This window comes from Meleagris gallopavo, chromosome 6 (assembly GCF_000146605.3).
Source record: "Meleagris gallopavo isolate NT-WF06-2002-E0010 breed Aviagen turkey brand Nicholas breeding stock chromosome 6, Turkey_5.1, whole genome shotgun sequence".
NCBI lineage: Eukaryota > Metazoa > Chordata > Aves > Galliformes > Phasianidae > Meleagris > Meleagris gallopavo.
In genome coordinates this window covers 39,375,842-39,388,821 of record NC_015016.2, presented here as the reverse complement: position 1 = coordinate 39,388,821, position 12,980 = coordinate 39,375,842, and the positions used below count along the sequence as shown (strand labels likewise).

Genomic DNA, 12,980 nt, shown 5'->3' with positions numbered 1-12,980 from the left:
TTTTTTTTTTAAGGAATGCTATGGCATTTCTTGTAATATGTTCATTCACTAGTTGGTTCTTGGAGAAAAAAGGATCAGTAGTTTCTGTTTGAATAATTGCTGCCTTTCTAGTTGAACAAGATATACAATCATAAAACTGAGCTTTTTTTTTTTTCTTTTAAATTAGCCAGCTTTAGAAGTTCTTCTGAGAGTTTTTGAATGTGTGGCTTCTTTGAATATAAGAGATGCTGTGCCTACACTGATCAGTACCTTTTGTAAGGTATGAGCTTGATTGTGCTTCTATTTGTAGGAATTTTGGAAATACTTTGCCTGTTTTAAAATACAAAGATATTTCTTAAATAGTCTTTCAGTAATATTGTTAAAAGGTAATATTGTGGCTAGCTGAATTTGAGTGTGGGTTTCCATTTATCCCTTAGTTTATGACTGAGATTTACTGTAACGTGTTCTTCCCACTCAAACTGGCCTGCCTGTGGAGATGATTAACATGGTGAACACGATGACTTTCTTCTTTTGTTTGCTTACTTTTCTTTTCCATTTGATATTACAGCTCGTTAATGCTGGTATGTTTCTTGAGTATGAACATTTAAACTACATAATTAAACTCCTTCACCAATTGCAAGTTCCGAGCCAGGAAATAGATATTGTTTTGAACATAAAATCCAGGTACGTCCTCAAGGAACTATTTTATAATTATATCTATTTAGTTCTGTCTTCAAGTTCGATTTTATAAATCTACACAAAAGCTTTAAAGGTGATGAGAAAATGCAAATTTAGTGTTCTAGAGGAAAGTACTGCCATATTATGCCTACTTGCATATTAAAATGCTGTCAATCTACTGTGTTTCAGAGGTCAAGGATTGTTATTCAGAACTTGGACTGTGGCTGCAGTTAAGATTAGTTTTTTCAGTATTGATCGTTACAGTGCATTCTGGTGGGATGCTCTTCCCAGCTATGGGACAATTTTGTCCAACAGTAGTTGAATTAGAAGTGTAATTGTTTAATATATATTTTAGGCCAGCATAAATGAATGATCCTTCTTCAGTAAAAAAAAAAAAAAAAAAAACAAAAATAGTAGACAATAAGAGAATTATTTATCATCTGAAGTTGTTTTCTAGTTTACTGTGAGTCTGCAAAAACATTTGTACCAAGATGAATGTGGAGGGGGGTGGTTTTTTTTCCAGTAGAGCTGGATTACGCTGAGCAGAGTGTGTGATTTCAAAACTGTTGATGTCTCCCTATTACTTGCTCCAATATATTTTTCATCATCTGCATCGTGTACACACACACAAGTTGAAAAACTGACTGAGTGGTTCATTAAACAGGCTTTGATTCTTGGAGGAACCAAACAGATAGCATTTACTGTGGTATAACAGCCTGACACTTTTTCAAGGGAGAACACCCTAGAAGTTGTTTGCTGCTTTTCGTACTTCTATAGAACACCTTCCAACCAAAGGATCCCAGTGTTTTATCTCTTTGTTTTTATCTATTTTAATTATATCTGTGTTTTATCAGTTTACCACACCAGCTGGAGGTGATTTCCCTTTTCAGATTAGGATTTTCATTCGTAGAGGAATTACCCTTTCCAAGTAACCTCAGTATGTGTCTGTTTTCTGCACGAAACTGAGAAACAGTTTGTGTTTGTGAAAACTGAGCAGCTTTACTGCTTCAGTTATATGTCTTAGCTTATTCACATGTAAGTGATTTATCTCTTGTTCCAGTGGCAGCATCGGAATAAACCACTCCTAGGTATTTGAAGTTGAATTACACTTTAATTTGTGTAATGAACTATTTTTTTAACCTTTGTGTCAGAAACATATAAAATACAGTCTGTGTTTACTTAATGTATTTCAAGTCTTATTCCTACCTTTTCAGTTGCATTTATACTAAGACAAGGGAGTATTATCTGTGAAAATATCTCTCTCCATTTATTTGTATATTCATGTACTATCTTGTTTTGATACGATTGTAAATGTCTGTTTTCAGAGTTCAGTCTGTATATTATTTGTAGTAAATCAAATAAAAGATTACATCATTTTTAGTCCAAATATAATGAATGGTTGATCACTTGCTTGTAGTTTAGTTCAGTAGGATGTGTTAAAATTAAGTATTAACGTTTTTTTCTTGTTGAAGATTTCAGGAGATGCATTTTAAAAGCAACTGGCTTTTTGACTTTAATTTGGTAATGGCAGAAATTCAGGTACAGTGTGTGCATGTTTCAGGCTTTTTGGAATGCTGAAGCCATGACTTCTATGGAAAATAGCTATTTTTATGTCTTTTTAATCTATTGATGATATTTTTTTATGGAAGCCTATTTTGGGGAAATATTAACAGGCAGGGGAAAAGCTGTCTTTGACTTTTCTGTTATGTCAGTTTTTATTTTAATTTGCATACTTGTAGCTTTTATCTTACACCTAATTTTAAGCAACTGTTTGTTGTGCTTGTAATTGGTAGTGATGTATTCTTCCTCACCAAAAATTGTTTAATACTTTATTCGGTTGATAGAGTTCATACCGTATATAAACAGGCAAATTTTAAAAGGATGTAGTTGGTAACTCTGGGTAGGTTATTTTGAAGAATATAAAAATGCTAGAGAGTAACTTACTTAATAGGTCTCTGCATTTTTCAGATTGAAGGACAGATTAGTTCTTATGCACAGTTGTAGCATAGTTTACATATTATTGCACAGATCCTGAAGCCAAAGTGTAAGGAGACAGGACTGGTTGCAGCTTTGTCCGCTCAGTTCCCAAAAATCTCTGTAATTCCTTGTTGGCGTGTGTGTAACAGATCTCAGCTCAATTGGCTTACCTGCAGATGTTGCACCACAGCACACTGTAGTTATCTGTACCCTGAACCACTTGTTTTAAATTTAACTCTTCTGTGTATGCCACTAGATTATAGCACGTTAATACAACCTGAGTCCTAACCCTCTCAGAAAAGTTATACCAAAGTAATCAGTGTCTCACGAGGACCACACATTATTTTTAGTCCATGTTGTTAGGAAGATTCAAGTTAACTTACTCCTTGATGAAAGGGAATTGGATTGGTGATGCTAATAAAATTGTAATGATTTGAGAAAATATGTAATAAAAATATGAATTTTCAGAGAGAAAAAGATAAAGTACTGAGGTTGAATCATAGCATCATTAGAATCGTCTATATTTCATTACAAACTCTTCACATGAGCTGATACAGGCTCTCTGATCTGTTTCTTTTCAAAAAGGGTAGTTAAGGGAAATGTCATCAGAATACATTCAGTAGTTTCATAGGACACGGGCTATATATTAACCTTGCTGTTTTCCGCTTAATTATATCTTAGTATCTCTTGAATTCCATTATATTTTCTGTTTGGTATTCTGGAGACTAATTTGCTTATATTTGTCACTCGCCTTCTTCACAGCATTGCAAGGAAAAGAATGATTGGGCCAAGTTGGGAGCTTTGTACGTTAATGCAAGAACTGCATGTGAAAATTCTGATGATCTTCAGAAATTGTCTTTACGTATTACTGAAATACTAACAAAAGATTCTGAGAAAGACAGACCAGGAGTTCCTTTTTGTGATTTTGCTGATGCAGGTAAAACTAAGTTGGAGTAAACACTTAATTGCTTATCCTATTCTTGGTAGAATTTTTAAGAGGTAAAAGCCAAAACCTATACTGACTGTCTTCTTCATATTAGTTAATTTGATTGTGTACAATATTCAGAATTTCTTCAGGCACAAATACAAACAGGTGAAATGATCAATAGAAACCATTTTTTAGTAAAGTCCATGGTGCTTACACTTGATGTCAAAAGACTACCCTTCTGAAGAACACACCTTTGAGCTTTTTCCTGTTAAGGAGAGAAAGCAGTACTGATGGTCTTTAAGAGATAATGTCATGTTCTCAGAACAGTGGCAAGAAAGTATATTTCAGTACTGTCCTCTGAAGTGCATCTCTCTTACTAGCATAAATTAACTTCATCTACTTGTATATATAAAAATGCATTGACTGGATTTATATCAGTTAAGTTTATATCTTTTGTTATGGTTTGGTTCTAGCATTTTAGATTTTCAGAATTATTCGTTACCCTAAGCAGCTAAGAATTTACACAAGGGCTTGGTCAACAATACACCTAGTTTTTTTTAATATGCAGCATGTTTTCTGTCCCCCTTTCCTCAATATGCCTCTTCATTTACTTGTCTGCATCCCTCCTCCCCGTAAGGTTGTAGGAGGCTGAGGCTCAGTGTTGTGTCAGTGAGATATTAAGGCTTTGTGTAAAGGATGATTTAGATCTTTTTCAACCTGCATTAACTAATAAGACCCGATGACTTATTTCAATTAAGTGACACAACCTTTCTGATCACAGACTTTCATGCTACAAAACAGCTATTGCAACTTCTGGTTGTGAAACACATAGAAGGCTTTGATGGGACTTGAAGCTTGGTCTTAGTTCTTTAGAGCAGTGGTCTCCACGCTGTTAGGCAACCCATCAGTAAAAAAAAATTTAAGACTTGCCCCCAACATACCATATGTTTATTTATTTATTTGTAAATTATGTACATGTACCACTGCACTAATATACTATGTATATTTTAAAACATGCACAAAAATGTAAATTAAAAAGGAGATAGAGATAATTTCATTTAACTTAACATTGGTACAAAAAAAAAAACTTCTTTCCATAACTGAATGGATTGTGTGCGCACCACCCCACACTGGAGACCACTGTTCTGCAGTATCAGCAGTGCTTCCAAAGTGGTTAAATAAGATGGTTTGGAAAACCCTGCAATTACACAGTTCTGTAATTGCCATCATTCAGATGTGTCAGAAAATGTAAGCTTACTTTAAAAATGATGATGTTCATAGGCTATGCCATTGCATGCCCAGGCATCTCATGGATAAATTAGTGTACTGTCAAAGAGTGTCTGGATAAACTGTTGTTTTTTACTCTAATTTTGGTTGACAGACTTTAAAAAAAATTGTTACATTTAATGACTAACATTTCAGAAAATGTGTGCAAGTGCTGTGGACTGCAAGTTCTTAAATTCTTTTGCTGGTAGATACAAAATAATGTGTATTTTTTCTTTCTAGTAATAAAAAATTCCCAGTGTAATGAAGCAGACAGAATTTTCATTGGAAGGGCTGGGATAAGTGTAATGAATTCTTATCGCAGAGTACTGCAGTGGATAAAGGTACACTGGACTATAGAAACCTGACTTGAAGAAAGAGTCCTTTATTTATTAGATATTAAACTGTTTCTCTAGTTTAATGTGGCTAGGATGTGCCACTTGCCTCTCATGGTCTACATCCTTCTCAGTTGCCTATCTGGATCAAAGTATTTTGACCAAAGTGTACTGAGCAGTAGTCTTCTGAAGTTTGCATGTGTTGGGATTTTTTTCTTGTTTGCTTTGTTAATAGAGTGGAAGAAGTTGCTTGTGAGAATGAATATGCTTTTGATCTATTTTTCATTTAATACATAATTATGACTTTTCTACAGCAAAGTACACACAGTTTGTAGAAATTGTTTTCCTTGTAGTGATAGGCATACAAGGTATTCGTACTGCCTGCTAGAAGAATGCTGTTCAGTTCAAGACAAAAACAAATAAATGAACATGCTTCTGTCTGGAATAGAGTTCATTACAACCTTGTCTTGCAACCTAGAAACTTGATTGTTCAGGTTCAGCTTTACCTTTCTGCACTAGGGGTGAGTCTAGACCAATAGTATTGTTCTGCAGAAATGTTACTTTCTTCCATCTGGCAATACTGTTCTATTCTGAGACCATCCAACTCAAGGAATTTTTCCTGCCCTGATTCTTCTGAGCCTGACTTCAGGTGGAATGGATAGGATAAGGTCAAGAAGACAGAAGAGAGTCATAGTAGGGCTGCTACTGTCTGCACTTAGTGAAATGCTTATTATCCAGAATGTTACTAGAAGTGCTTTTCTTCTCTTGACTCTGGGTCCTTATCAGTAGATAAGGAATTGGGTGGATAGTGTTCCCCAGGGGTCTGTCTTGGGGCCAGTACTCTTTAGCATCTTTATCAGCAATGTAGATGATGGAATTGAGTGCACCCTCAGCAAGTTTGCTGATGACACCAAGCTGAGTGGTGCGGTTAATGCAGCAGAAGGAGGGGATGCCATCCAGAAGGACCTTGATAAACTCAAAAGGTGGGCCCCTGTGAACTAGTCAGATTCAACAAAGCAAAGTGTGAAGTTTTGCACTTGGGTCAAGGTAATCCCAGGTATATATACAAACTGAGAAAGGAAGTCTGTGAGAGTAGCCCTGCTGAGAAGGGCTTATAGGTCCTGGTGGATAAGAAACTGAACACGAGCCAGCAATGTGCTCTTGTAGCGTAGGTCTGATACTGTAGGCCAACAGTATCTTGGGTTCTATCAGAAGAGGGGTGGCCAGCAGGACAAGAGAGGTGATTGTCCCCCTTTGTTCTGCCCTCGTGTGGCCCATCTGGAGTACTGCATCCAAGTTTGAGGCCCTCAACACAGGAAGGATGTCAAGCTTTTGGAGAGGGCCCAGAGGAGGGCCATGAAGATGATCACAGGGCTGAAACACCTCTCCGATGAAGATAGGCTGAAGGAACTGGGGTCATTCAGCCTTGGGAAGAGAAAACTGCCAGAAGATATCATTGCGGCCTTCCAGTATTTAAAGGGAGTTGATAAACATGAGGGAAATAAATGTTTTACATGGGTAGATAGTGGTAGGACTAAAGAGAATGGTTTTAAACGAAAGGAAGGGAGATTTAGATTAGATACAGGGGAAGTTTTTTACTGAAAGATTGGTGAGGTGATGGAGCAGATTGCTCAGAGATGTTGGATGTCAGAAAGTCAGAAAGTCAGGTTGGATGGGGCCCTGGACAATCTGATCTAGTACTTAGAACTTGATAACCCTTTAGATTGTGTCCAACCCTAGCCATTCTGTGATTCTCATTTCATACTTCTAATAAGGTTTGGATTTGTGAATCTTGAAGAAAGTTGGACCTCACCCTTCACAATCCTTTCCTGCTATCAGATACCAAAAATTGCCAGCATCAAGAGACTGGACTTTTCACTGAATGTTTTATACTCCAGGCCTCATCCAGTATTGAACATGAGGCCTGTAACTATCAGTTACTGGGCCCAGTCTTGTTCAACGTCTTCATCAATTACCTCAGTGAAGGAATAGAGTCTACCCTCAGCAAGTCTGCGGATCATGTCAAGCTGGGAGAAGAGACTGGCATGCCAGAAGGCTGTGCTGCCAGTCAGCAAGATCTGGGCAGCGTATTAAGTTGGACAGAGAGTAACCTGATGAGATTCAGCAAAAGTAATTGTAGGGTCTTGCTCCTGAGGAGGAAGAACCGCATGCATTAGTCCAGGTTAGGGGCTCTGGAAAAGGGGCTCTGCAGAAAAACACTTGAGGGTCCTGGTAGACAACAGGTTGGCCAGGATCCAGCAGTGTGCCCTTGTGGCCAGGAAGGGCAGTAGTGGTATCCTGGTCCTGATAGCACTATCAGAAAGGAGGTTATCCTCCCCATCTCTGCCCTGATGGGGCCACGTCTGGATTAATCTGTCCAGTTCTGGGCTCTTCAGTTCAAAAACGATGGAACTTCTGGAGAGAGTACCATGGAGATCATAAAAATGATTAGGGGCCTGGAGCATCTCCTGTACAAGGAAAGGCTGAGAGACCTGGGACTGTTCAGCCTACAGAAAACAAGACTGAGAAGAAATCTCATAACTGTTCATCTGGAATTCAGAAGTCAAATGAATGGGACCAGGCTCTTCGCAGTAGTGTGCAGTGACAGGACAAGGGGCAGTGGGCAAAAACTTCAGCACAGGTAGGGGTTGGCCTCTTCTCCTGCATAACTAGTGATAGTGCTGGTGGGAATGGCCTCAAGTTGCACCAGGAGAGATTCAGGTTGGATATTAGGAAACATTTTTTCTCAGATTTCTCAGAGTGATCAGGCACTGGAGCGGGCTGCCCAGAGATGTGGTTGACTCACTGTCCCTGGAGGTGTTCAAGAAACATTTAGATCTTGTACTAAGAGAGATGGTTTAGTGGGGGAATATTGCTGGTAGGTGGACGGTTGGACTGGATGATCTTGTTGATCTTTTCCACCTTGTTGGTTCTGTGACCTTGTGATCTTCTGTATGTGAAATCCAGGCAGTGCTGCCTGTTTATAGGGCTGCTCCAAGTCCCAGGTGATACCTGGGACAGGTGCTTATTTTAGACACAGTACACCCATCTGATGAGTCAGAAACTTTGCAGCATCAGCTTGTTGAGCAGAATGGCTTTTAGCAAGTCCTGATTGTACTGCTGCACTCTTGTTGCACCCATCACAAAAGAGTGACAGAGTACAACATTAGTGTTTTAAGTGTAAAGCAAGGAAAGTGTCTGTGCACTACCAGTTTTATAGCACTGTGCTAGAATTTTTAAAGCTTTTGTTCCATAGTACTGACGTTTGAAATAGCTGGGAGATTCCTGGCAACAGAGGAGGTGATCTAAATTCTAGACACTGAGGTATGATCAGCATAAACGTTCCCATCTAAGATCTCAATTTATCTTGTTTTCTGTCTGCTGAAAAGCGGACAGTTCTTACATTAGTTTGTTGTTTTTTTTTTTTTAATGTCTGGAGTAAAAGATCACTTCTTTGAGAATGTTGTGTTTGTTGTCAAATCGTTTTCTCAACAGATTATTCTCCAAGATTCTGAAGTAGGCTTGCAGACGACCTGTGCTGACCATATTGGAGTGTGAATGAGTTTGCACTCTGAATGATTTCTATCAGTACTGACAACTCCCAAATTGATCTCTGCTTCAGGGATGAAGTAAAACTGTTATTACAATTTATTATCAACCAGCTTCCCTCCATTGCATCTATCTATGTATCATAATCCTGTTATTATGGACTCCTGTTATTATCTACTTGATCTTATATCTTGCTTTTTCAAAAAGCAATCCAGAAAATGAGATAGGATGAAGTATTTGAACTACTTGCTGTGGCCAAAGTAATTTCGGGTTTAGGATGTACTCTGTGCCTTTTCATAAATATTTCAGAGATCCTAAAGCTTCTAGAAGTGCTTTTCAGACTATGGTCCCTTTGTGAATATCAGACTCCTTTATCTCATATTTTTGGTGCATGGTGGCTCTCAAGGGTAAAGTTTTATGCTTCTTGGTTCTAAGGAGAATGTTCTTTTTAAAAGTTGATGAAAGTTAATAAAACAGATGAAATTTGAAAAAACATGCAGATTTGAGATATAAGATCTTCCATGAAGATCTGTCTCCAGCAACAAGACTACCTTTTGGATAAGCAGGGCTGACTAGACTGAGAATATTAAAGATATTAATATATTAAAGTAAGCAAATACAAATAAATTACAAAATTTATTAAAATAGTGTGTAGGAACATTATACTGTAGAAATAATATTATGGGTAATAGCGTGGAGGGAGCTATTAAACAATGGATGTTGTGTTTTTTGTCTACAGAATAAAATGTCCACTGCTATTCATTAGAATTTTTACTGTGCAGTTCTTTTCTTTTTCACCGTTAGTTTGGATAATGTTACTAAACTGATGTGTACAAATCTGTCACCAAATGAAATCTGTATGTTGTGTAAGTAATCTGTGTTCATGACTATCATTGCTTTTGCAGACCTTTCCCCTTTCTCTTCTCACCCTTATTCTAGGGAAGGAAGGTTCTGGATAAATTGCAAGAACTACGGATACATTTTACAGTTCTGAAAGGAATTACTGGGGCAGAGAGATTAGCATCAAGATGTCAAATTGTTAATAATGCTGCAGAAATTTTTCTTGAAACGGAAAGTTTAGATGGAGCAACGTGGGTGTTGAGAGGTAAGCTTGTCTTAAAAGAACAAGATTTTGACATTTAAATTTGAGCAATCCCATTTTTTAAAGATTTAAAGTAAAACTTACAAGTTGATCTTTGTTACTAAGTAAATGTATTAATACTGGGGCAGCAAAAATAAAATGTGATCAATCTTTTTATTTATCATTTTGCTTGATATGTGAAATAAATATTGTAAGTGATACAACTTTTTTTCAGAGAAGTTTTCGTAGTATTCTAATGTCTATGCTATTCTATTCAGAAGTGAACATAATGGAGGGGATAGGGAAGAGAATGCTAGTTGGAAGGTAACCCGCCCCATGCAAATTTCCTTTGAGCAAGGTGAAATTCAGTGCAAAAGAAAATTCAGGCTTGGAGAATTGCAGTGTTTATCCCCCCCTCACAGTATATTCATGTTGCAAATACAGCTTTTATTAAATATTAAATTTTTATTCAATAAAAGAAAAAGTTACAGGCTTTTTGGAATTCAGCCCCACTGAAAGAAAAAACTCAGAAGAACATACAAGAGTAAAAGTAAAAAGCATAAGAACATCATTCACCTAAATTTGCTATCTAAGTTTATGTAAATAAATACTTACGCACTTATATACACACATATAAATATATACAGTTCATTCCACTACTATACTATTTAATGAAAGCGGTAACTTCTAACTCTCTAAGATTACACTTGAAATATTGGTGCTAAGGAACTAATTGCTAATTATTCAAACTACATTTAATGTGAAGTCCAGAGATACATTTTCTACTACAGTTTATAGGGTATTCTTATCAGCCAAATGTCAGAAGTTTTGCGGTCTTAAAACATAGAAATAATACTGTGTTGTTCTTTGCCACAGAGTCAGAGTGGATCACCAATGCACCACTGTGGCCCTGCACTGAAAATGACATCATGGATCGACATAACCTGTTATTTTCACTAATGCACAAATACATTAGGCAGAGTTTCTACAGGCAGGCGTTTGAAGTTCTGCAGAACTTGCCAGGTTTCCAAATTGGTTGCAGTAAGTAAAGAGACATGCTGTGTTAAGAGCTAACAGTTTAAGCAGTTAATCTGTACTGTTCTTTCTGCTTGTAGTTATTAGCTTAGTTGGAAGACTATGTGCTTAGATATCCTAAAAAAGTCCAGTTCCTCGAGGCCTGGCATTGATACAAGACTGCAATGCAGAACCCCTTTCTCGGTGCCCAGACAGGCCACCCACTGCAGCAAGGTTTTGCCCATGTTGTCGCATGGAGTGGGCCTCCAGTGGCATAGGCTGGCAGGGGCTGTCCACCTGCAGCACAGCAGGCTAGATGGTCGGCTGCGAGGGGCGCTGCTGCAGCTGCTTGTGCAGCTTCTGGCAGACTGGGGCAGGCAAGGAGACATGATGGAGAGTGGGCTCTCCTTGCTTCATCATTTTGTTCGGTAGTGTGGCCATATCTTGTGTATCTTCCATCTCAAAGGGGTCGTCCATTGCAAAGAATGACCTCTTTCTTCTCATTTGCACTTCCAGGTGTTTTGTTTTACATTTACGTTTGCCTGATGCTTTCTTGGCCTCATCCTCTTTTTGCAGCAAAGCGTTGGATTGGCACTTTGCTTCTTTGCCTGTGTTGCAGCTTTCTTGAGTTTGCTGCTCAGCCAAACTCAAGGCTGGAGCACAGGTCAGCTGAGCATGCTTTTTCCCACTTGTGTTGGTGTGGTAAAGATCTTGTGTAGGCACAGATGCCGGTGGTACAGGCAAAGCTCTGCATGTCTTCTTGGCCACTGGCATGAATTCATGCTGCCATCTGTCTGCAAAGTTATCTCGGCTGCCTTCATTCTGCAGTCTTTCACTATTGTGCTTACGCTTCATGTCCAGAGGTGGACGTGGGTGTTGGCTTTTATGTCCTGATGATTGATCTGATTTTTTATCTATAGAATGGCTCTTTATCTGGCATTTATCTTTTGACTGCTCTTTTCCCTCTGGAGCCTGGAATCATAGAATCATAGAATTGCTCAGGTTGCAGAAAGGCCTTAAAGATCATCAAGTCCAACTGCAACCTAACCATACTACCCTAACTCTAACAACCCTCCTCTCAGTCATGTCCCTGAGCACCTCATCCAAATGGTTTTTAGTCACATCCAGGGATGGTGACTTAACTACCTCCCTGTGGAGCCTATTCCAGTGCTTAACCACTTTTCTGTAAAGTTATTTTTCCTGATATTCAACCTAAACCTCCACTGGCACAACTTGAGGCCATTTCCCCTCGTGACAGTCCTGTCAGCTGTCAGCAGTGAGAAGAGACCAGCCCCGCTCTCTCTGCAATCACCTTTGAGGTATTTAAAGAGAGCAATAAGGTCTCCCCTCAGCCTCCTCTTCCCCAGGCTAAACAGTTCCTCTAGTTGCTGCTCATAGGGCATATTCTCTAAGCCCTTCACCAGCCCTGTTGCCCTCCTTTGGACCTGCTTCAGCACCTCAATGTCCTTTCTGTACCCAGACAGGTGCCTAAAACTGAACACGGTACTTGAGGTGGGGCCTCACCAGTGCTGAGTACAGGGACAGGATTCCTTCCCTAGTCCTGCTCAGCACACCATTCCTGAACCAAGCCAGGATGCCTTTGGCCTTCTAGGCCACCTGGGCATACTGCTGGCTTATATTCAGCCCACTGTCCATCAGAACACCCAGGTGCCTTTCTGTCAGGCAGCTTTGAAGCCACTCCTCTTGCAGTCTGTAGGGCTGCCTGGGTTGGTTGTGGCCAAAATGCAGGACCTGACACTTGGTCCTTTTGAAACTCATAGAGTTTACCCGGGCCCATCAAGCCAGTCTCTCTGGGTCCCACTGTAGTTGCTTTCTCCCACCCAGCAGATCAACACTCCCTCCCAGGTTGGTGTCATCTGCAAACTTAGTGAGGGTGCCATCATGGATGATGCGGGGCCTATTCTGTTCCCCATCCCTATCTACCACCCCCTGACCGCGCTGACTCTGATCCACGCGTGGCTCAGTTGTCACACACTTGAATGGGTCACATCCATGACCAGCAGAGTTCACAGTTTGTCTCACCGGTTCACCCCGGTGTTGGGTTTCTGCACTTTGTCATTGGCAGAGTATTTACCTGCTTGGTGCTAACGCAGAGCCTCATGAACCGCACGCACAGCTCACTGATTTCATCGTGCTGGCTGCTGGATGTTGGTGC

General features: G+C 39.3%; 2 protein-coding genes across 5 annotated transcripts in view; one reads left to right on the top strand and one right to left on the bottom strand.

Annotated features, from left to right (window-relative positions):
* Window positions 1-12,980, top strand: part of TOPAZ1 (testis and ovary specific PAZ domain containing 1) — a 56,646-nt gene that overhangs the window by 21,984 nt on the left and 21,682 nt on the right. For all 4 annotated transcript variants that reach the window (XR_002116168.1, XM_019616538.2, XM_019616537.2 and 1 more), the window contains exons 10-16: window positions 167-259; window positions 548-663; window positions 2,130-2,196; window positions 3,397-3,571; window positions 5,069-5,169; window positions 9,649-9,814; window positions 10,667-10,831. Coding sequence is in view for 3 of the 4 variants with exons in the window: in XM_019616538.2 (XP_019472083.1) it covers window positions 167-259; window positions 548-663; window positions 2,130-2,196; window positions 3,397-3,571; window positions 5,069-5,169; window positions 9,649-9,814; window positions 10,667-10,831 (883 nt within the window). In the remaining variant the exon portion in view is untranslated. The remainder of the gene's footprint in view (window positions 1-166; window positions 260-547; window positions 664-2,129; window positions 2,197-3,396; window positions 3,572-5,068; window positions 5,170-9,648; window positions 9,815-10,666; window positions 10,832-12,980) is intronic.
* Window positions 10,838-12,972, bottom strand: LOC109368278 (BCL-6 corepressor-like). The gene is made up of 2 exons (XM_031553950.1): window positions 12,900-12,972; window positions 10,838-11,776 (listed from the first exon to the last, which is right to left on the bottom strand). The coding sequence occupies exons 1-2, from the start codon at window positions 12,924-12,926 to the stop codon at window positions 11,117-11,119; spliced, it is 687 nt and encodes a 228-aa protein (XP_031409810.1). The 5' UTR covers window positions 12,927-12,972; the 3' UTR covers window positions 10,838-11,116.